General features: G+C 40.5%; 1 protein-coding gene across 3 annotated transcripts in view; it reads left to right on the forward strand.

Annotated features, from left to right (window-relative positions):
* Window positions 1-25,053, forward strand: part of PRUNE2 (prune homolog 2 with BCH domain) — a 203,657-nt gene that overhangs the window by 172,324 nt on the left and 6,280 nt on the right. Inside the window, exons 12-19 of one of the 3 annotated variants that reach the window (XM_081151686.1) lie at window positions 3,567-3,740; window positions 9,481-9,583; window positions 10,217-10,348; window positions 11,488-11,574; window positions 15,977-16,075; window positions 19,124-19,159; window positions 19,699-19,737; window positions 23,875-23,922. In XM_081151686.1, coding sequence (XP_081007812.1) covers window positions 3,567-3,740; window positions 9,481-9,583; window positions 10,217-10,348; window positions 11,488-11,574; window positions 15,977-16,075; window positions 19,124-19,159; window positions 19,699-19,737; window positions 23,875-23,922 — 718 coding nt within the window. The remainder of the gene's footprint in view (window positions 1-3,566; window positions 3,741-9,480; window positions 9,584-10,216; window positions 10,349-11,487; window positions 11,575-15,976; window positions 16,076-19,123; window positions 19,160-19,698; window positions 19,738-23,874; window positions 23,923-25,053) is intronic. The other 2 variants (XM_081151687.1, XM_081151688.1) reach the window with 2 other exon arrangements.

The raw sequence follows: 25,053 nt of genomic DNA on the forward strand, positions 1-25,053 counted from the left end.
TTTTATCCACTCGCACCTTAATAGTGTGGTCTACAAGGATGATTTTTCTTTGTACTGTTGTACACTGACTTTTTACATTCGAAGTTATTGCTTGCTTGCCCTTTGTCCCCCCAAAACTTTAAGGACTTGTAGACTGTATACAGGACGTCTTTCCTCTAACAAGAAAAAGTTTAAATGTAATGTCTTTTAAGATTATTTACATGATCAGTGCAAGATCTCAATAGAGACAGCTAGTCACCTTCCCTAGATGTAGGTCCCCAACTGAAAGGCCACCGCTGACGTCCTCTCTCATTAGTCCCTAATGACACCAATGGTGGATTCCTCACCGTGGTCTGTACAGCACAGGACATTCAGGGGCTTGGGTACTAAATCATTTCACAAAACACGGGAGAAAATGTTCCAGTTGACTTCTCCCCTGTGTACCATGGCTTAGTTGACTTCAACAGTCGCCAGAGAGAAAAATTGGTTGTTGAGAAAAGGAGACAAAGAAAATTAAGCATATTTTATTGGAGACGGCATGATAGCAAAAATTAAATCTGGGGGACCTAGGGACAGAGAGTTAAGGGAGACCTGGAAGTTTTCAAAATAGTGAGAAAAATGCTGGCTAGTGGGAGGATAGTAATTTATAGTTATAACAGAATTATTATTATTAAGATCAGGAGGATATTGTTAATTCAAGGAAGTAAATAAAGCTAGCTTTACTTATTACTAGCTTATATTGTGGACCCTAAAAGTGAGCACCATAGGAGAATTTACTGTACCCCTCCCTAGCCCTTAAATAATTTTTTTTTGCCCGTTTACACCAGCCCTCAGGTGGGGAAGGAGGAGGAACCCCAGCAGCTGGCCAGCTCTCACCCCCCAGAACATCAGCAATAACATTTCATATAAAGGTCCAGCCTCAAACTTTTATACTAAAATTATTAATAATACTGTTGTTGTTTTTTAAAAATAAATTGTAGGGAAATTAGTGTGTATATATACCTACTCCTAAGGGAGAGGTGTCCTTTCTTATTATGATACAATAATCAAAAAACATAAAAAATCTACATCTATACCCTTAAGTTCAGCGTTACTCTCTGTATTTTTAAGCATGTGCAGCAAAAACTCAGCGCTCTTTTTGGGCCACTGACCCTGTGTCCAGCCCCACTGCTTGGCCTGGGAACACCTACCGACTCCACCGTTGTAACGACGGAATGGCACACATTGCTTCTGTAAAGGGACATCCTTCAGATACTTGGTGGCTTTTCGAATATGCATACGCTTGATGGCCTGGGCAGTTTCACAAGTGTTCTTAAAGTGAACGTGAAGACCTGAACCTGCTGATGTGCATGATTTCGTGGGGCTCTCTGGGCCAAGTGACTAGTAAGCCATTGAAGGTGACGTCACCTCTGGCCACTTGCAGGAAGAGCTCTAAGGCTACTTTTAAAACAAACAGAATTTATATACATTGAGACAAAAAGAAGCCTATGTGATATTATTAAAGAGGACCACAGTGTAGAACAGTGTGTGGAGAACATGCAGGATATCTGGAATAATCACATACTTGAAGGGGAACAGGCATGTGTGCACTCATGCACACAGAAAGGATACATATCAAACAATGAGTGAGAGTGGCATCAGAGATTTTTGTTGTTTTCATGCGTAATTTCTGTATTGCTTGTACTTTTGTGAGTGTGTTTTACTTTTATAATCAGAGAAAAGAATACAGTGTACAAAACTTTTTAAGGAAGAAGCCTCATTAAAGCATGCAGAAAACCGAAGAACCTCACACAGATCATCAGGGCCAATGTAGAGCAGGCCAAAAAGTCCCAGGCAGGATGAAGAGGGCTCGGTGGATGGCGAGTTCATCGCAGGGAAGAGCCTGTGTGTACAGGAGCATCGAAAGACAAACCCACACCAGAGCCCAGAGTTCTGAGGGCACAGAGACCAGATGGAAAACAGGGGCCCAGAAAGGGAGCTAAGATGAGCATCCAAGAGCCCTAACCCAAGTCGGAAGGGAGAAGCAGGAAAGGATCCCATACGCAGATGGCTGAATTTGTACAAGTGACAAAGTGTTTGATCTGAAGCCAAAGGTTGCTGCTTCCCATCTTTAGTAAGCTGCTGAGCGTTGGTGGGAACACAGAGGAAGCCAGAGTGAGGCAAGGCTCTGTAGGTGGTGGTAGCTGTTAGTATTGGCAGAAAAACCTATGATTGCTTCCCAACTGGACTTCATTTTATTATTCTAAGTCGCAGGTAGTTAGACATGTTTGAATGTATCTCATGGAATCTTCCAGAATGTAATGGCTTTGTTGTAGCTTCCTCACAGATTACCTATATTTCCAGGAATTTGTCCAAGCTTGATTTACCCACTCACCCTCCCCATTTTTATTGAGTACTCTGTGCAGGTTTCCAAGCTAAGTGTAGAGATGAATATTAAAAGTAATTTGGGCAGAATTTCTTAGGCCGAGAAACTCATAGCCTCATAGTGAAATAAACCAGAATGAGGCAATCACGCGTTCAGGTTACAACATGGAAGCCTAGGAGAGGGGAAAAGGTAAGGGTCTGACTATGTTTGCTTTCTGTGACCTGAAGTAACCATTACTATTATTTTCTGCATTAGTGTGTCATGTCTAGCGTAATACCCACTTCTGTGCCTGGCACAAAGTAGTGCTGTTATTATCAAAGCCCCATAAAAAGGCTACAAGTAAATCAAAGGTCATTTCCTTGAATGGAAAAATAAGAAAGATAATATCTTACAGAATTATTTCAAAGGTTATAAATAATCCTTTTCCTTTAATTTACCTAAACCTACAAAGGCAAATTGTTAAACTCTGCTAGTACTTGAAGTAAAAATAGAAACAATTGCTGCTTACCCTTTAAAAACCTTAACATGATTGCCTCTTCTGGATGCACAGAGTGGGGAGTAAAATTCTCCCCCAAGATGCTCAGTGGGCCTTTTTATAGCCTTATGCACCCATAAATAGGAGTCTTGAGAATTTTTGGCCTAGAAACATTCCTGGTCTACGAAGTTATTTTCTTGCTTACTGTAAAATCTTGCTGGAGCATATTTTGAAAAATCTATAAGAAGTATATCAAATTTATGTCCAGATGTGCTCTCAGTAGGGAAGGAGGTTCGGCTCCATTATAAGAGTCTTAAAGATGGGGTGCCTAGGCCAATGGTATCATCAAGATACTAAGATTCTAAGCATTCCGATACACCAGGAAATGTGGTCCAAGGAAAACAGGATTATCTGGGCCTGATAAATAGCCTTTTACCCCATCAGAAAGGTCTGTAGTCTTCAACCTATATCATCAAGTATGAGCTGGTACCAGCCTATACCCTCTTGGACCACTATTGACACAGGACAGCTCTAGCCCTGCATCTGTTCTCGCCCTCTGCTTGGACTTAGCAAAGGATTTGGTTGTTCAATCAGTCAATCGTCAGACTTCACTGAGTGTCCCTTATGTGGTCAGGATGGTATTAAGCTCTGAGTTATACAAAACAGGCAGTTCCATCAGCTATTTGCTGTACTGCCTTAACTGTAAAGGTCTTGCTCCTTCAGCCTGGCTCTGTGCTTCATTTCCAGAGGATCCCACAGCCAACAAAGATTCTGGCCAAGAGTCCGAGTCTATTCCAGAATATACGGCAGAAGAGGAGAGGGAGGACAACCGGCTGTGGAGGACAGTGGTGATTGGAGAGCAAGAGCAGCGGATTGACATGAAGGTCATCGAGCCCTACAGGAGAGTCATTTCTCATGGAGGTAGTCAAGCTTTGTGTGAATCTGGGAACCATATATTTTTATTAGAAAATGAAACTAGGGTTCTCTGCAGAGTGACATCCCAAAGACCCTATTGGGCAGTCAACGTTTAGGGGACTGTAGAGCTAAATATATTACTTCATACTAAATTCCATAACCATTGGAAAGCTTACTATGCAAAAATTACTTTCCAATGTGAGAAATGCTTTTCGTATCCCAGATCTGATCGCTACGATCTTCTGTGCAAATTTCTTGAAAGCCATAGTTGTCCAATATAATAATGTCTGTTCAGAATTCATCTGGGTTGGCTGTAGGGTTTAACTGAATTGTTTTTGGATCTATATCACCATAGCCTGTAGTAAGATCACTACAGTAGCGCTGCTTCTCATTACAAAATGGTCTTTCGAATCCTCTTCAGAAGCTTTAGGAAACCTTTTTAGACTCAGCCTTGTCATTGTTTCCCCCTACCCGAAACTGGCTTTTCTATAAACCTCATTATACCTACGACTGACCATAGCCAGCTCCTGCCAAAGCCTCCAGGTGCTTAGTGAGGGACAAGGGAGAGAGAAAAGCTGTGATTTGTATTTCCAGTGCTTTCTTGGAGCTCTGCAGTCTGGACTAATTTGGGATTCCCAAAAAGTCAGAGCACAAGCAACACATTTTACATGGTCAACTTCAGAAAGCATAAAGGGCTTGTTTATTTTCCTGCTGCATGCACCCCTTTCCTGCAGTCCTGAGGCACCGCCCTAACACTCAGCTGCTCCAGAAAAGTGTACACTGACAAGGCAAGCATTCTTCTCTCTTCCTCTACAAGGACAGGGAAATAAGCTCCTTGGGACGACATCAGACTTACAGCTTTTGTTTTCTAACTAGCAGAAGGACATTTTGTTTTTTCAATCAAATTTCCCCCCACCAGCAAATTTTCCACTTTCCATCCCATGCTTTGCTCCCTGTAGGGTAAGTATCTGACCACCCAGGGACTCCAACCATGACAGTGAAGGAAAATGCTGATAGGTGTCCTCGGCCATGACCTTCCTTTTCCCTGCCTCACTGTGTGACCTGAAATGGCAATATGTCCCCATGATAGCTGCTGTGGGGCTGAGGCAGTTTCCTCTGAGGGAAATTTTCCCGCAGCCCTTCAGAGTGAGAGCTGGCCTGACAGCCCTAAAGGTGACAGACAACTGAGTCAACCTTTTGTTATGATGAAAACCTCAACCTGAATGTCACCCAGATCTTCCCAGAAGGCCACACCTCCTTTGCACCACCCTTCTGGGGCAAAGGGAGTAGGATTTGTTTGTTTTTTGGAAATAAAAACAAATCAAAAGCTGACTATAAAAGGTACTCATTCTAAAAAGTAAAAAAAAAAAAAGGCAGAACAAGGATCATACCTATAAGCTTTTCCCCCTTGGTCTTAAATGAAGACAGGCTCACCGCTTCGCTGCCCTCACACCTCTTGCCCCTCCAGCACACCCACCTGCTTGTTCTGTCCACCACAGTAAAATCACGTGGCTTGGGTGGCTGGGTCTGATGCCTGAATTAGGAGAGAGTGATTGTCGTCAGCACGGTAGGGTCAGCAAAGGCCCCTGCTTTTCTGCCTGTCCCGTTCTTTGTGACAACTGAGCTGACTTCTCGGGGATAACCCGGTTTGCTGCGCCCTCCATCCCTGCCACCTGCCCCCCTTGGCATTCGCTCCTCTTCGTTCTGTGTTGTCGAGCTCGGTTTTTGTCTGTGTGACTGTCTGGTTTGCCTGGAAGACAAAGCTACCTTTCCTGTCTCCGGCTCTGCCTCATCTTTCTCCAGGCACTGGCCTGCATGTGCGTGCCTCTGGCTGCACCTGTCCAGCACGCTAGTGAGATGCCACCTCCTCCTACACCCTGAACAGCTTTTGTGCTCTGTAGGTAAAGATTGTTCAGATGTTACTTCTGAATTTGCCAAAGCTTTGTCTCCTACGTTGGAAGCTCACACCACTTTCTTAGACTGTAGTGATGATAAAGCAATACTCCTTAGTTATCAGTCTGTTGAGTTAGGCATCCGGGCTTCTGATGAGCATTTAAAAGCAGCACTCCATTGTGAACATGGATCTTGTTCTGGTGTCTTGCATTTGCTATAAGGAAGTTTTCCCACTCAGGCCAATAGAAAAGTGCCGGCTGTTTGTGCTCTGTGCACCTGCAAGATGGGGGGTGGGGGTGATTAAAAGAGTTGCATAAATTAACGAGAAAACAAGGCCTTACCAAGTGTCCATACCAGTTGAGAATATCAGTATGTGAGAGCAGTACTGGAACAAATAACTCAGTCTTCTGCTTCGGTGACTTTGATATGAGCTATTGTCAGATGCCCTGTACACATGTAGAATAACAGGGTTCAAGACCCACCTTTGCCAGGAATTAGTCTGTGACCTTGGTATATCACATAACTCCTCTGGGCCTCAATTACTTCATCGATCATAAGAGGGTGACTTCTATGAGCCCACGAGCAATATTCCTGCCACCTGCTTAAATAAAAAAGCAAAGAGAGGTCTGGGTAGTTTGGATCAGCTAGCAGCGTGGGGTCACTGAGCAGTCTGGCTTTTTTGGAACTTGAAGCAGAGAACATATTTAAATGACCAAGGACAGTCATGCCGAAGCATTGTAACGAGGAGTTTCCTTTCTTGTTTTTTTTACTTGTCTTCTTTCACTGTAGGAGATTCAGGTAACCTTCTCTGCAGTGTTGCTGGACAGATCCTGGAAAGAATGAGAAGAGCTGCTGGCTGGGGGGGGTGTGTGTATGTTTGGTTGCGCCTGTGGCATCTTTCCTTCTCTCTCCATTCCATTTGTGGGCCAGCAAACTTGTGTCACGTCCCTTTCATGCTGTCTGTCCTGCCGCAGGTAAGGCTCGCGTCGCTGCTTCAGAGGGGCCCAGGAGGCACCGCGGTGGGATCGCTCACGCACCCCAGCACGCGCGCCCCGAATTCACCTCATGGTTATCGAGAGGAGAGTCTAATAAAATACACGGTTTTCAAATCCACACTTCAAACGCATCGTGCAGCTGCTGACAGGCAACTTCACTTGAACAAGCTGCCTATTTAGAATAGAAATCGGGTTAGCCAGTCCCCCTGAGGATGTCGGTGGGGACAAGAGGGAATGTCCCCGCTCATTCTGGTGATCGTGCTTGGTCAGCCGTCGCTATTAGACGTAGCTCCAAAACCTGACAACGATGGCACCAGCTCTTAATTTAGATGGAAAACTCTCCCGAGGAGGTCTTTTCCTGCCATTTCTGTTCTTACGTCTCCTCCTCTCCCCGTTTTCTTGTTCCCTCTTTTCTTCCCTTCCAACTGATCAGATGCCCCAAAGTACAAAAAGCCATCTTTGTTTGTAAATTTCAGTCATTTTAATCTAACGACTGAGACAGCGGTCAGGAGATGGCAGGTTGGTCCTTAAGTGTTTGTTTGGTTACATGAACTCCAGGGATCGTGACATAGCATTCCAAGAACAGACAGCACTGACACAGCGCGGAACTGCATGTAAGACTACGTCTGAAATGCTATTTATAAACCTCAGGCTTTCATTTTTGAAAAAATGTCTTAGAAAGTCTTCAGAAATAGGAAAAGGAATCAAAGCAACCGAACACTCATGATCTTGAAGTTATTTTGAGAGCCAGACAGCTACACTTTGAAAGATGCTTTCAAAGGATGATTTCGCGCGTGCTTTTAAGTTGGATTCCTTGTGTCTGCTGTCTCTTTAGACAGAGCCGCCTTGTTCATGTGCTGAGTGTGCATTGCACACCTTCATGGGGGAGGGGGAGTGTAGCTAACTCACCTTATCCTTTATGGATTTCCATTTAGCTATAAAGCCTCTTAGATAAAGTTGTTTGGAGGAACAAATACTTCTTATATTGAAATAGATCTCTGTCTGTCATTTTCCTTCCTATCACATTCTGAAAAGAAGTTGGTAAATATCGATGCACTGGAAAAGATGGAACTGAGGCAAAATGTCCAGAGGGAAGCTACTGCAATCCTGTTTCACAAACATGTGTTGCATCAGATGTATACTTAACATAGGTCGCGTCTTCTGTAAACACTGTATACAACAACCTCAAATTAGTAATACACAGGAACCCATAATTTGATATATTTTTAGAGGGTATCACTCTCTTACCCCACCTCTTTTGTGGTAGAATCGTACTCTCTTTGTAGAGAACATCTTATTAAACTGCTTTTCAAGAGTTGAGCCCCTCCAAATCTATATCCAGGCAGTATTTTACTGCCACGCCATTACCAGAGGGTTATTTAGAACTCAGAAAGGATGAACCACACTGAGTGCTGAGAGGGCTGGATCGGGCCTGAGTGTGTGTCTTGTCCCCCTACTCAAAGCTTTGAGGAAATCTGCTTAATGATTCTGAAGTCCAGAACTATGTTATGTGACAAAAAACTGCAAGTGTTTAAAAGGGGATGTAAAACATGAAAATACAGTACATTGCTTCCATTTTGAAGTTGGGAAGCCGTGTGAGATTTCATACACTAACCCGTGGGGATCTGATCAACCCCTGCCATGAACTTCAAAGACGAGCTCTAAGGGAACACAGAGCTTGATTAAAGGATGGAGCAGAGGCCCGGCCGGGCGTGGCTCAGAAGTTGAGCATCGACCTAGGATCCAGGAGATTGCAGTTCGATTCCCGGTCAGGCCATATGCCCGGGTTGCGGGCTCAATCCCCAGTCGGGGGTGTGCCGGGGGCAGCCGATCAATGACTCTCATCATTGATGTTTCTATCTCTCTCTCCCTCTTCTTTCCTCTCTCTGAAATCAATAAAGATATATTAAAAAAAAAAAAAAGGATGGAGCAGAGCTTTCCAAAGTAGGTAACATGTCCTGAGGTATCTCTGCATTTTCCTTGACCCTTGGAGTTTTGACCACACTCGTCTGCATCTCCCACCTATTTTCTCACCACCATCTGCAAATGCCACTTCCAGCGCTTCCCCACCCATGTTACTAGGAAGTAATTCTCAAGTGGTTCCCAAAGCATATAGTTTCTTAAAACCCCAAGAGAGGCAGGCTTTAACCAGACCAACCCTTCTTGAGTTTGCCCCTTTCTCTTAGAGACTAGGCTTTGAATTCTGTGCCCAGTCATCCTACCCCCTGTCCAGAACATGTTTCCCCGCACAGTCTGTTGAACGTGGAGAGTTCACGGGCACTACAGACAAGTGCACCAATCTTCTAAATCAAAGCAAAAGTGTATTACTTGTCTAGTCCCTAGCATCTGGCCACTGAAGTCTGTGAGTCTGAGATGGTAGTGCAGTTCAGTGACTAAATTTTTCCTTCAAGCTAAAATGAAGAAGAGCTAAAAATGATTACTCAGAACCTCTTTCTTAGTCATTAAAGGAAAAAAGTATTATATAAATTACCTGTTTTCAATATATAAATTAGAAACCCATAAATCAGAAAGTGTTGCTCCCATCTTTTGATAGAATGAATATTAATACACCCATTCTTGGCTATATACAACATACATAATCATTCATAATATATGGATACCCTATATATGCAAATATAGTCACACTATATACTTAAGACTCTATAACATATATGTTAACCATTGAGAGGTAATTCTATGTGTATATACTTATAAAAGTACAGTCTATACAGTACTCACTTAAAGATATATCTGTTACATCCACACACTTGCCAAGGCTTCCAGACTTACCCTTTAGGTTAAATATTATCTTGTTAAAGCTTTCAATTGGTTACAAATGTCTTTTTGTTTGTCCCCAGGATACTATGGGGACGGCCTAAATGCCATCATTGTGTTTGCCGCCTGCTTTCTGCCAGACAGCAGTCGGGCGGATTACCACTATGTCATGGAAAATCTTTTCCTGTGAGTGATACTTACCACAAAGTGCTTTGAGTTAATGTCTGTGAGTGTGTATGGCAGATAATCACCTTTAATAGAAGGAAATCAATGATGTAGAATATTCTAAGCCTTTGATAAAAAGTCAGTGAAATCTCTGTCTAGGAACACTGCTCAAGAGACTAAGACCTTTAAAGTCACTCTTGTCAGTAGAAGTGATTGAAAACTAAACAAACACAGTTTGGCCTGTACTTTAAAATTGTATAACATTTCCCCTGGGTGAAGTGTTATATTTATTTGTTCCCTGATAAAATGTTCTTAGTCATCTGATGATAACTTTAGATTTGCCCTTATTTAATCTGAGTTGCCCTTTGTATATGATAACATTGTTGACATTTTTGAAAGTTAGCTTTTTCACCCACATATTTTTTTAGTATATCTGCATGTTTTTTTAAAAAAGATAACTACATTTAAATGAACAATGCTCACTCTCAGAAATGATCTCAGTAACTGCATTCTTCTCCAGGTGAAGAGGTAATATGCACAGCCATTCTTAAACGCCATACACCCTGTCATTTAAATGTTATGTAATTATGGTATAGATAAGATGAAGTATTTCATGTGGGAACTGAAAACACTCCTCTTCCTTCCTGTGATCAGATATGTAATAAGTACTTTGGAGTTGATGGTAGCTGAAGATTATATGATTGTGTACTTGAACGGTGCAACTCCAAGACGGAAGATGCCAGGACTGGGCTGGATGAAGAAATGCTACCAGATGATTGACAGACGGTAGGTGGGCTCTATTATTGAATCCCTATTTTTACTTTCTCAATAATTTACATTTCTAACCCCCTCTTAATATACCAAAAATGCAATTACATTTTAGGAACATTGAATTATGCAGAGTTGAGATAATAAATGATAAAATGTTAATCAAAGTGTCACTTGGTGCCCCAAACCTGAGTAAAGCAAATTCTCCCCAGATTTTGTTAAATGTTGTAATCTTGGACATGCTGGCCAATCTGTTTTAAACTATGCAGATGTTATTGCCACATGGAGGTACAATTTGAGCTAGTAAAGCAGCATCCCTGATTCTTTTCTGGTGTCATGTGGTCTTGATGCTATTTAGGTACACTGGGATTACTGTGATTTTGGAAAATGTTGTGCTCTTATTTTAGCATTCACTATCAATTCATGTTAACCACTAGCCCATATGGTGCCTTTGGATGCCCCTTCTTCAAGATACCTTACTTTCATTCATACTGGTTTTACTAGAACAAAACACATTATTGCCATGTACAGGGACACTGTCATAATAAACATACAAATTCACATCTACAATAGGTGGGGCATCCACTTACAGGTAGCTCCTTACATGACAACCCACAAATACCCTGTTATAGTAACTAAAATTTGTTTAATGATCCAAACTTTCATAAAGTAGCATTACTAATGCTAAAAAAATATGCCTGAAAATCAAGAACATTGAAATGGGAACCTGAAGGCCAAACAACCACATGATGTACGGTTTCTATTTTCACTATATGTAAGAAGACACCAAGGCTCAGAGATCAAATAAATTGTATAAGTTTCTCTTAAGTGTATTCTTTTCAAAATAGCAAAGATAATGCTGACAAGAATGAAAAGCATTTTTAAACAAAACTATGTCATGGTTATAGATTTATGGGCTCATGAATACAGCTGTTCTATTTTATATTTCTTCTGAGAAAATGAGGCTTGAATCATAAAAGTTTCAAATTATATATCAAAAAGCATTTTTTTCATTATTTATGACTGTTCTATATTTTCCCTACTGATAACAGTAACTTGCCTAGAACTCTCTATATGTTCTTATTTGGGAACATGCTTCTGTTTTAATTCCCACTAAAAATGGTTTATGAGTAATTCTTTTTCTTTTTCCGAACTAGATTGCGAAAGAATTTGAAATCATTCATCATTGTTCATCCATCTTGGTTCATCAGAACACTCCTTGCAGTGACACGACCTTTTATAAGGTATGATTATTATTACAGTAAAAGTAAAAGCATTACTAGTAGGTTTTTAAAAACTGTATTAATTGACCTATAAACAAGAATGCGTAAACTAAGAGGGTAGTTAGGAAGACATATTTGCATCTGCCTTTCCTGGAAAGATACTTAGGAGTATCCAGCAAGAGACCTTAACTAAGAGTGAGCATTATTTCATGATTGTTTCCACCCAATTATTATAAAACATGGTATCTCTGTTGGTTGCTGTAAACATAGAAGATAAAGTGGTGGGTTTCCATGTCACCTTACAGAAAGGAATAGACAATACTTTTAAAGTGATATTTGGTATTTTGTAGAGAATAGAAAAGGTAGAGTAACGAGAAACATGACAGTAGAAAATAAAGACAAACCAGGACAGAAGCAAAAGCTATGTCTTATCTTAGCTGTTCTGTTTTTGCTGAACAAGTACCATGTAGGCCACCAAAGTTGGGTCAAGAGTCTGGGCAGCCGTGTTGATAGCTTTTTTTTTTTTAATCTCCCATGAGGATTCTCAGTTTCAATTCAGTTCAATTCAGCTCAATTCAGGGACTATTTATTTATCATTTATGTTGTGCTAGATGCTATATAACCGTACATTTTGGAAATGCAAAGAAAAGTAAAATAGACGGCACAATATAGAAGGACTTGGAACAGTTAAATGAAAGGGACAGTATGTATTTTCTAGAGAACTTTAAAAATACAATAAAATAAAGTCTTGCCTAATATCAGGATACAGATTAGATAAATTCACATTTTTCTACCTCAAAGTTATTAATGAATCCCTAAGAAAAATTCTGATAACTTTACTTGTGGAGAAAAAAAATGAGAGGTTAAAATCCCTGTCCACCCTCCACCCCTTTTTTTACATAGATTTTATTGTGCCTTCCAGATTCTACCTTTTTTTTGCTCTATGTTCACTTGTAATTATTTAGCATTCCCATTTTCTACTTCCAATAATTGAGTAGCATGATTCAACCTAATTTTCCTTTGGCAAAGTCAGCTCTTTACTATGCCATGTCACATTGCCTTAAAAATAACATGTAATATTTAAAGTACACAAAAATTCATTTATTTTAATAATAGCAGAAAGTACTTGGACAAGGAGTACGAATCCATGTACACTGAATAGCTTATAAAAAGCATAATGTATGAGAAAGTAAACATTAGAATTGATATGAATTTATTGATTTTTTTAATAATTCAGTTTTTGTATTTATAAAACAGGTGTTTCTTTTTGATAAATAACAAAATATTTGTTGCTGTAAAATATTGAAAATGGTTATAATTAAACATTATTTATTGAAGCGAGTTTCAATATAATAATAATTACAACAATAATAATAAATTAATGGATCATATTGTGGTAAATGACTTAAAATAATGGCTTACATTTATTGAGTGCTCACATGCATTATTTCATTTAATCCTATTGACAGTCTTCTGAAGGAAGTGCAATTTACTATTTCTGTTATACAGGAAAAAATCCTGAGGATTAGTGAGGTCAAACAAATTGTCTAAAGCAGGAACCAGCAAACCCACTCCGGGATCAGATAGTAAATATTTTAGGTTTTGTGGTGTATATTGTCTCAATCACAAGTACCCAGCTCTGCACTGTGGGACAGAAGCAGCCACAGACAATATGTATACAATAGGTATGCCTGTGTTCTAATAAAATTTGATTTATGGATACTGAAATTGAATTTTCTACATATTTTTACGTCACAAAATATTTTTGTTTTGATATTTTTTTCAACCATTTCAAAAAACATAAAAACCATTTTAGCTGAAGAACTGTAAAAAACAGTTAACTTGGCTTTGGCCTGTGGGCTGTAGTTTGCCAACCCCAGGTCAAAGGTAACGTAGCCAATAAATGAAACTCAGGCTTTGAACCCAATTGCCTGACTAATTCTAAAGACCATGCACTTGTACTTACACATTATATTTACAGTTTCATCATGCAAGACCCTCTTTAAATATCATCTTTCTAAATCTATTTACATCAGTGTAACCAGCTTTTACACCTGGAAAAAGAGGCCACTAAAGTGTAGCATGGGTCTATTTTATAGGTTGTTGGTAGTGTGTTCACCCAAGACTTATCAGGAGGGCTAGAAGTGACTGTATGGAGAGGAAGTTTATTCATAGCATAGCCAGTGACCCAGGGTCAAAACTGCAAGTAAGATGCTAAAGGGTAACCGCTATGAGAGACCTATCTGACAAGTTACTTTTTAAGAATGGATATTTTATCTGTGCCAAGCACTGGGTTAGGTGCTGGAGACTGAGAAGTGAAGTAGCTCGGTTGCTGTCCTTACGGAGCGCAAAGCAGACAAAGGCAGACAACAAACAGTTACAATGCAGGGTGCAATTAAAGCATGATGAGGGGTGAGGACTCAAGACGAGGGTGAATTTGGGGTAACAGGTGGAGGGTGAAGGCTGAGAATTAGCATCGAGAGAGACGCTTTTCGCAGGAATGAGCCTTCAAGAGAGTTTTGACGAACGAATAGGACTGGCTCGCTAAAACCAGGCAGAGGACACAGTAGGTGCAAGTATCCCAAGAAGGAGAGAGCGCGGCATGTTTAGAGAACTGCACGCTCCAGCAAATGTAACACTGGAGATGGTGGTTTCCCCTTGCATGACTGCTTCCTCCCGCTCGCTCCACTCACTTGTCTTTTATCAAAACCTCAATTTAGCTAAAAAATCTGGGGCATGGGAGAGGCTCAATGTAGCGTATCATTGGTAGTGCTTGTTCACCCTGGTTTATCAGAAGGGCTAGAAGTGACTGTATGGAGAGGAAGGTTGCTCACAAGACCCAGGGTCAAAACTGCAAGTAGAATTGAAAGATGTATAGAGACATGACCTTTAAAAGCTTCCTGCTAGGGCCCTGCTGGGCGTGGCTCAGAGGTTAAGCATCGACCTAGGACCCAGGTGATCAGGGTTCGATTCCCGGTCAGGGCACATGCCCGGGTTGCGGGCTCGATCAATGACTCTCTCATCATTGATGTTTCTCTCTCTCTCTCTCTCTCTCTCCTTTCCTCTCTCTGAAATCAATAAAGATATTTTTAAAAATAAAATAAATAAAATAAAAATAAATAAATAAAAGCTTCCTGCTAGAGCCCAGCCGGGTGTGGCTCAGTGGTTGAGCATCGACCTAGGATACAGGAGATCAGGGTTTGATTCCCGGTCAGGGCACATGCCCGGGTTGTGGGCTAGGCAGCTGAACAATGACTCTCTCATCACTGATGTTTCTATCTCTCTCTCTCCCCTTCCTTTCCTCTCTCTGAAATCAATAAAGATATGTCTTTAAAAAAAAAAAAAAAAAGCTTCCTGCTAGAATGCACCATAGTTTAACAGAAGGAAGTACAGTTGGCAGACAGCTCAGCATGATCCCTGTAGACTGGGGGGAACTTTTCATTTGAAACCATCTGAGAAAGTTCAATGCTTGGTCAAATTCCCTTTCAAGTGGAATAATACATTTTTTTAAAAAATATATCTTTATTGATTTCAGAGAGAGGAAGGGAGAGAGAGAGAGAGAGAGAGAGAAACATCAATGATGAGAGAGAGTCATTGATCGGCTGCCTCCTGCACGCTGCTGACTGGGGATCGAGCCTGCAACCCGGGCATGTGCCCTGACCTGGAATAGAACCGCGATCTCCTGGATCCTAGGTTGATGCTGAGCCACTCCCGGCTGGGCCCAAGTATTTTTCTATGCATTTACACACATCTAAAACGATAACATTTAGATGGAAGTGGTTTGTCATACAAATATAATCATTGGAACCAGTTTTTTTGAACTTTGGTTCATCTGGAATGAACTCTTAGACTAAAACTTTACAAAAAAAACCTTAAATATATTTAAAATAGAATTAAAACTGAAAAGGGGAAAAGGAGTTTACATGTACTTTTAAAATATATTAACCATGGTAGATTTTGAAAAAACTAATGGCAAGATTTTTGTTTGTTAAAAACAACTAAACAAGCAAACAAAGGCAAACAAACCATAATCCAGTAACAGTGCAGAATGGCAGGAACCGCAGGATGTCATGTGATGTGTGGTCGAGTATGGACTCAGTCAGACTGCACAGGTTTAAATGCAGGCTTTGCCACTTGCTGATGGTGAATACTTAATTTCCTGTGTCTCAGATTCCTTAACTTTAAAAAGAATAATAACAGTGCCTACCACACTAGACTATACTAAGAAGTAAATGAGTTAATTTATATAAACCACTTGGTCTCTGGCACACAGTAGCTACTCAAACAATGCTGCCTTTCTGCTCAGTAAGAGTGCTGGGGCAAAGTGTTAAGGATATCAGGATTTTCAAGAAGAGGCAACAGCCTTAGGAAGGATGAAGGAGCAACTAATCGTGTATTTTTTTCTTTTCTTCTTTTTTTTCAGTTCAAAATTCAGCAGTAAAATTAAGTATGTCAGCAGCTTATCAGAGCTCAGTGGGCTGATCCCAATGGATTGCATCCAGATTCCAGAGAGCATCATCAAGTAAGTTCTGATGGCTCCAAAGATTTGATAAGAAATACTGCATGTTTGGGAAAGAAGGCTGGAAAATAACTCATCTCTTAAATAGTGAGGAAATGGCATTATCTTATGGTTAAAACTAATACTAAATATTCTCCAGCATTTTTTTTTTTCTTAGAGCCCAAGATCACTGTTCTATTTTTTTTTTTTTTTAGATCCTCTTTCAGATAATCTCTTGGAATAATTGATTATTGCTCATTTTCACTTTGAATTTTACTACCATTTTGGAGAAAGCATAAATGTAACCTTAATCAGTACACCTATTACTTGTGTCTCCCATTCCACACAGACACAACAAGGTGTGAGAGTAGCTTGGATTTCTTCATCACCTTATAGAAAGTTATTTAATGTCTGCATGACCCCAGGAAAAGGGGGGGGGGAATTGCCCTTTCTCTGTTTTCTTTGGAATCCTTTTTCTTCACAGTTCCCTTCAGGTGAAAAAATAAGGCAGAGTGGTGAGGGGCACAGTTAGGAAGGTTTCCTTACACAGCACAGGGTAGTTAATGCACCAGCACTGATGCTGAAGGTCGCAGGGTTATGCTACAACAATAAGAGTATAAATTAATTAAACAAACACTTGGAGCTGGGACTTAAAAACACAGATACAGGAGAGCGAACACTCCTATTTGTTTCATGGTTGCAAAGAACCGTTGCTTTCCGCGGATCATGGTTTTCTTTCACTTTGTCTGTTCACTAGTTTTTTATTGGAACAGAACTGAGAGGAAGGTAACCATCAGCTCAAAGAAAACAGACAAGGATACCCTATCTTCCTCCAGAAGATAGGTAAGAAAATGGACCTTCCAATCAGGTCACTCCCTCCAAAAAAGGAGTCCTCACTTAAAAAAAAAGGCACAGAAACTGGAAGGAAAGGACTCTCATTTAATGTGTTATCTATTCTGTGCGGGGCATGGAGGTACTCTCTTTACATCATTTACAGATAAAGATAAAGGAAGATAAGTTAGTAAAGAGAAATTGCTTGTGCGAAGTTTAAGTAGGAACAAGGAAAGATGGAACTAGAATTCAATCTCAGTCATCTTGGCACCCAAATTCCCATACCCTTTCTAGGTATATCTTTTGCCTCCTTTAACGTATCCATCTAAAGTAAAAGCTCAGGAGAAGATGCGTTTGATTTTCCTACATCCCAGCATCAGGCATGAACCCAGGGTGCTGAATGAGCTCAGAGTGGCCAGCTGGCCCAGCTGAATCAAGCAGAGTGTCCATGAGGTCCTAGCACTGGCTTTAATCGTCTTTAGCTTCTTAGGGCTCCCACAACCAGCACACCTCACAGCTCTGGCCTGCTGCTTCAAAAAGGTGCACCCCCACTTCAAAAATCCACTCCTACTCTTTAAATTAAAAAAGTACAAGAACACCCACCTCCTATAAACTGTCCCTATTTGCAAAAGATGACAACGACATTCTCTTTTTAAGTGGAAATGAGCATTGCCCACACTCTGGGTAAATATGGTAATGTGTCTGTGGTGTGGCTGTTGGAAAAAGATAAGAGAGTGGGCTTTGGAAGCCTAGCATTGGATATGAACCTTCCTGCCTGCATCTCAAGGTCTCTGAGACTTCAGGCAACTTATTAAACCTCTCCGAGTCTCAGCTTCAGCCTTAGAATACTGGAGAAGTAAGGCGCAGTTCAAGGAATGGCCCTGAGGATTGAATGAAAACAAAGTATGGGAAGTGTTCAGAAAGCCTCCTGGCACAAAGTTGTCAGTCCAGAATGTTATTTATTATAATCATGTTGCTTTTAGAGACTCACTATCATATAGTGAAGTTTAATTGAAAAGTTAGATGTGCCCAGGGCACTTTTTGTTCACCTACATACATTAGTTTTCAAGAGCTCCATTAAAAAGTTACTTCAGAGGGAAAGGCTTCATTTGGAGAGGTTTTCTTCTGGAGGAAGAAATTTACAGCCATGCATGCCCTCCTCATGTATCCTTGTTGTCTCCTGTCTTCCATAATCCATCTCCTCTGGTCAGATTTCTGCCATTTTTGTTACTGGCTCCCATCGCCTCATTTTGATGTTATGCCATTTTCAAATTGATACAAGCAGTAGCTCCTTCCTGTCCTGAATAACATTCAGAGGATCTGATCTCAGCCAATCCCAATACCAATATTCAGCTGGGATGGAGCCTGTCACAAAAGGGCTTAAATGAAAGAAACACTTGCCTAATTTGGAATCGGATTCATATTCACCGATTACAGTCAATTCTTGTTTGCTTCAGTGATGTTCTGGAACGCCAAATAGCAAATACTAAACTGTTGTTCCTAGAGGAAATACAGGGTTAGATTCCTTTGAGCCTCTGGTCACAACATTTTCGTCAATCAACTAATATATAACCTTGTTTTATGTGTTTCTGCTTAAAGATACCTTATTTGGTATATATCGTTGATTCATTATTATTGAACTCACGGCCAACAACACTGTAGAACAAAGTTTATCTAACAGGCATATATTCTCCGTAAGGTGCATCCCAGCCTTCTTGTGCTTGGGATCACTACGCAGCATTTTATCACTATGTTTGGGGTCCATTTTAAATGGCAAAATACCAACAAAAAGCAAAAAACAAAACAAAACGTGGCACTTAATAGATGGCAGAAAGGACGCTTGTTTACAGCACGGGAGCTGGAACGAGAAGGCAGAGCCTCTCTTGCTCCACATCAGCTGGGAAAGCGCACAGCAGGTGGCTCCAAGTTTCTGCCGCTCTCTGAACGTCCACAAGTGATCGTGAAAGCGCCACAGGTATTCAGTTGGAGGCTGCAAATAAAGTTTAGCAGTAGATGAATTTGCAAACAGAATCTGCAAATAATAAGTACTGGCTGTGTGTAATTAGAAATCCTACACTATTGATGATATATAATAGAAATAAGATTTCTCCCCAAAGGCAGTTGGACTGTTATTTGGGTAGGTTTTTCTCTCATCTTCTGACTGTTCTTTGAAACGCCGCCCTGTCATTTTTTCATCCGTTCGTTCATGTTCCTCATTGCATCCGTTTTTTGTCTCGGAAGGTATGATGAAGAGAGATCTTATAAGAGAAGCGTGAGGTAAAAAATCTCCTGAGCTGCAGTTCACGCTGGCCCCCTGTGTGTGCGCCCCGGTGTCTCACTCGTGGGTGACCTCAACATGCGGCCAGAGCAAGAGCTCCCTGTATCGGTCCCTTGTGTATACCTTTCTGGGTCTTTGTCTTGTGTGAAGCTGTTGAGGTCAACCTAATTTGCAACCGAAACCTACTAAACCAGATACATCCCTGACTTGGCCCAGGCTGCGAGCTAACTTTAACTGTACTCGACAGACGGATGTGGATGTTTTCAGCTTTATTCAGCCAGCATGTTTCTGATCTCCTTGCAACTTTTATATCCATCTTTATGAAGGATTTTGCAAAGTAGACGTATGTAAACACTGAATGGGAGGAAATGACGCCACTTTTAATTGAAGAAGTGTCTCCCAGGGCTCCAGAGGATGGTTTTTAGAAGCAAATACACTCCACTTATGTTTGGCTCTGCTTTGCTGGGTGACTGTCTCACGCTCTGCTTGCTTTTTTCCTTTGTTTTGTTTTCTACACTGATAATTTTTGCTCGTGCAGACTGGATGAAGAACTGAGGGAAGCATCAGAAGCAGCTAAGTAAGACTTGGTTTTCGTTCAGCAGCTGGCGTGGTGTTGGCTTGCATTTCAGGAATGAGTTGGGAGAGCCTGCATGTCGGGGGTTATATTTTTGCATCCTGATGATAATGCTGCACTTTAAAAGTTCCCTTTGTCCTGTGATAGATGCAGTTTGTTACTTGTACTATAGTCCATTTCCCCCATGATCTTGGTTACCTTGAAGAATGCATTTGTTACTGTTGTTTAACTTTTTAAAAAATGTACATGCAGTTTTACACACCTCAGCAAAAGAACACATCACAGGCACGCGCACACACACACATAGTATGTGTATATAACACATATAGTATACTGATCATCTGGATGTTATATTAGGCAACAAAACCTCACTAATTCACACAAAGGGAAAGAAATGATGGCAAGTGGCAATTTGGAATATTTTTGTAGAACCAATTTAATCACTTTCCAGTATTTTTTTTAACACGTTATTTAGTGACTTGGAAATATTGCTTAACTAACAGCTTCTGAGCTATTTGGAGGAATAGGAAAAATATCATTGCTCACTATTGTTAAAGTATAATTTTCAAAAAGGCAAAATCATAACTTTAACACAAATATAAAATGAATTCATGCCAGTGATTTTATTTAACTGATTACTTAATGAAAGAACCAGTAAGGTGTTAAAACCAGTTCAAAGAGCATTACTGAAACAAGATACCAAAAGGCAATTTATAAAGGACTGTTTAGGGTAAGATCTTCGGGTTAGGTGCAAAACCGATTAATGTCCAGCAGGGTTATCTTTCATGCTGGACAAAAAATATTTTCATCTCTGCTCAGCAAAAATCTAAAAGTTAACCTCTGGCCCTGCAAAGTTGTAAAATAGCCCATCAGTAGAGAGTCAACTCAGCACCACTTTGAAAGAACATCCAGTAATTTCCTTTTTTATTTCCAAGTTACAAATAATTTTCTGACACTACATGTTAAATGGAAACAAGTACTATTTGGAATGTTTGCTGTATTGAGCTTTTTCTCCATTTCAAATGTTGCTTACACTGTTAATTTTTATGACCAGTTCCCATTTTAATAGATATTGCAGAAGCAGAAAGTCTGGACAGTGTGCAAACAGCTACAAATTCTGTATAAATAAGATCTTAATTAGTAAAGTTATTCTGCAGATTGTTTCCTCATGAAAACGATCCATTTAGATTTTTTTCCCCTCCAGCTCATTTCTATTGCAGGTAATCTGTAGAATTATTTTCCTATAGTGTGGATCTTTTGGGTTAACCATTCAAGGAAAGATTTTTGCTTTAGAAAGTTTGGCATTATAGTAGTTTACTGTTACAGTATTTCTATCCTCTAGTTTTCTTTTAATATAACTGACACCCAGTTAGACTAACAATACTAAAATTATATAAATTTTTACTCTAACAAAATCTTAGTCTCTAACTCAACTGTTAAAAACAAGAAGTTGTGGAAGGAAGATACTGGGAATTAAGGAACCGAATGTGGGAGTAAGGCACCCCTTTAGCTTTCATCTGTACTCAAACTGCATTGTGTCACGAGATGCCCCAGAGAGAAACAGCAAGGACTTTCTCTTTAAGATTCTCTCTCTCTTTTTTTTTTTTTAAAGAATAACATATTTATGAAATTAGAAAGTTGTTTTTAAGACCAAAAATGCTGTGTGTGTGTGACATCAATAATTTTCCAGCCAAGCCCACTAGAAAGTCACACAGCCCTGTTTTTTCATTAGTACCATACAATCTTGCCTCCTTCCACAGACATCCCCTCCCGTATTTTTATTCTTCCTGCGGGGCTACCATAGAGAACCAGTTATCACATTTGGTTTAGTTGTGTAGCTTTCTCTTTTTTTCTCTCAGCCCCTTCATTTTGTTCTCTCCTACCCCCATACCTCTTTCCAAGTGGTCCTGAGACATCTTGATCTCATTCCTAAAAGAAGCATCAAGCTCATGCCCAGTACATAGTAGATGCTCAGTGAATTTCTGCTGCATAAACTGACGAATGTGCTTAAGATTAAGATTGGAGCAGTGGTTCTCAGGCTTCACTGAGCATGAGAATAGGCTGGAGCACTTGTTACAGCACAGCATCCTGTGACCCACCCCGAAGTTTCTGATTCGCAGGCCTGAGAACCTGTAGTTCTAACAAGTTTGCAAAGATGCTGGTGCTGCCAGTCTCAGGACCAGGCTCTGAGAACCACCTCCTTAAAGTAATTGACTGAATAAAAATAATTAGATTTGTCTGGGGGGGGGGGGTCTATGCTGACTTTGGATTTAGAGGCTAAGCCACCTGTCTGAATTCTTCTCCAATTGACCCTCCTTCTTTTGATGGTGACTTAATGCATGAGGAATTCAAATATATTTGCACATTTGAAAATGTGTAAGGAGAAAGGATTTTACTCTGTTACCCCACAGATGATTGAAATTCCCCTGTATCCTACCATTCTGGCATATTAACCACATCTTCTCAACAACCTTTCAGCCTCTAAGGTGGCCCCCCAACTCTTGGACAGACTGTGTGTGATGATTTGGGGTTCAGAAAACACGATCACTGCAGATCTGTGGTTAGACTGGAGAAGCCGGAGAACACAGGCGCTTTCTATTAACAGACAGATGCACCCTGACTTTCGACATGACCTTTATTAGAAAGCTTCAGGCTGCTTCTAACCAAAGACAAACATATCCTGCCCGGGAACAAACCTACCCGTTTATCATGTGCTTTATTCCCACCAGTGTTTTTCAACATTCTCCCACTCTCCACAAACACTGCCACCCCCCAACCAGCACCTCCGACTTTCAGAAGGCGATTTCCCCAGCCTGCCGTATTGTTTCTTTAAAACTTTAGATCTATACAGAAAAGAAAATGTGAAGGTTAAATTGTACATAGGGAGCCATTCTTAGGCTGACAGTGGTGAAGAATCTTCTGCTGCTTCCGGAGTGACAGTATTCAGTGGATGGCAAATCGCTATTTTCTTTGGAAGGAGTATGCAGAGTTAAAACTAAGAAAAGCTGGGTTTGGAAGATTGCCCTTTCCTGATTCCAGTCCAGCTTTGCTAGGTTTTTCTAGCATGCTGTCAACACTTGCCTGACTGTCCTTGTTCATTGGAGTTGCTAAATATACTCCATAAAAATACCAGACCATCAGAGAGGAGGGTGGGGTTGCAGAGGAGAAAGCCCTCTGCCCTCCCCAGGGAGAGCTAGCCTTCTGCCATTAAAAAAACCAAAAACCTAACATTGATGACTGTCCCTTGTTTTTTTGCAAATAGATATTTAAGTTTATGACATTATCGACATGACAAAAGGAGCTCTTGCATATAAAAAGGATTGCAGAATCCTTTTAACTAGTATTTGTTTGCCAACAATAAAAGACTTAAAGGAAGATGAAAAGTAAAAGTATTAATCAGAAATTAATAGAAAGCAAACCTGAAATTTGCTAACAGAGGAATCTCACCAATACGCAATATCAAAAGCAGCCAGTATTACACCAAAACAGCATAAACACAGTCATACACCATAACACAACTCTTATTTCGTGATTTTGTCTGGTTCCACTTTTCTTCCTGGACACTTTCAGTTCTGGTTATTGTTAGGATTCATTTGTCTTTCCCGAGCGCAGCTCAGCTGTATGGTGTCTTATTATTTTTCTGTAGCAACAACAGCAAGGAGAGCTGGCACTGACATTTTTCCTTGTAGTGTCTTGGAAAAATCTCCATTCTTGTGAAAACTGAAAGTTAAGTGTGTTTATATGTAAATGAAATTAGGCTGCTTGAGAGGGATTGTTCTTTACATATAAAATAGTATACTATTTGTATTATAAATAAAAATTTGCAATATATTCCCTGAATAAGCTAGATTGAAAAAAAATCAGGGAAAATGTGACAAGGACAGAAAAGCCCACTGGAGGTGTTTGGAGTTTTCGATCTTCCTTATGTTTCTCAATGATGGGCGATTACTATATTTCAAAACTGACGATAAAAAAAAAAAAAAAAATCCCAGATTAATCCATCATCAGTTTAGGTGTAGATTTGTTCAGTATTAGCAAAGGGACAACATTAAACAGTTAAAAATGCCCAAACCTATTGTGCTTACAAAGTGGTGGCCGTGGAGAAATGTTCACTGCTTCTGGTTCTTTCCTTGCGCCCAGAACCAGCTGCCTTTACAATGACCCAGAACTGTCTTCTACGGAGAGGGGGTAAGACGCCGCATCACTGTGCTGTGTGGTTCCTTGGGTATTGTCCGGCTGCACTCGGAGACAGATACACTGAGGACTGGGTAAACCGCGTGCAGATGTTCAGCTCATGTTCCCTGTTCCTGAAACTAGCGACTGAAAATGCGCTGTGCCGGCTTACCACTGTCTCACTGAGCACCTCTCAAGTCCGTGCAGACCACCTCCGCTCATACCGGGCATTCTGTTTTCCCAATCCTAACATTAGGAGAAAATGAACGAGACAGCTATAAGAAGAGCATCTGGGCAAGAGCAATGCAAGTCTGCTTTCTGAATTAACACCGCCTAGTTTCATTAGCGAACGTTGGGACTTCCATTTGAACTTAATATTTTGATGGATGGGAGAGAGCATTTTTTTGTTTCGAAAATTCCAAGAGGCAGTTGAGTCTGGATGGGGCTGGAGGGATGATCTAGTCCATCTAGTCCCATCCTGTGGGAGATAAACATCAAAGGCGCAGTGAGTTCTTACCACATGTCAGGCTCTGTAAAAAGCTTCACACGCACAATTTGATTTTTATCCTCAGAATAAACCTATGAGGTTCATTTTATATGAAATGAAAGAGCAGCCTTGAGAGATGATCTGATACAGTTGTTAAAATAGCCCAGAGCTGGGACTTGAATCTGCAGTGCAGTTCCAGGGACAGTGGTTTTGAAATCAGAGGAAGGTGGTCTTGATGCTGGAATGGGTGTGCAACCTCTGATCTAACCAAAGACTAGACACAAAATTAGGTGCTTAAGAAAACAATTAATTATTGGCCAAGTCAGTTTCAGGAAATAAACTGTGGTCACCAATGTGCTCTCAGAGGGAAACTTACCATCCAATTAGGGGCTCCCGACCTGGTTTGAATTGTGGAGAATTTAACATTGTCTTTCTTCCCAGGAATCCAAAGGAGAGGCAAGCATCAGATTTAAATGTGTCAGCTATTGTCATGTTTTGTTCTCTTTGGGCCTCCTTTCCCTCGAGGTCGTAAGGGAAGTTATAAAATCACAGTGGAATATCTCTGCAGTTGCTGTGGTGACCTTTACAGTTTAAGGAAGTTTATGCACAAAAAATCTAGAGAAAAGGTCCCAGCTGAAAAGTACACAAAGAACAAAGGC

Source organism: Miniopterus schreibersii, assembly GCF_964146895.1.
Source record: "Miniopterus schreibersii genome assembly, chromosome: 11".
NCBI lineage: Eukaryota > Metazoa > Chordata > Mammalia > Chiroptera > Miniopteridae > Miniopterus > Miniopterus schreibersii.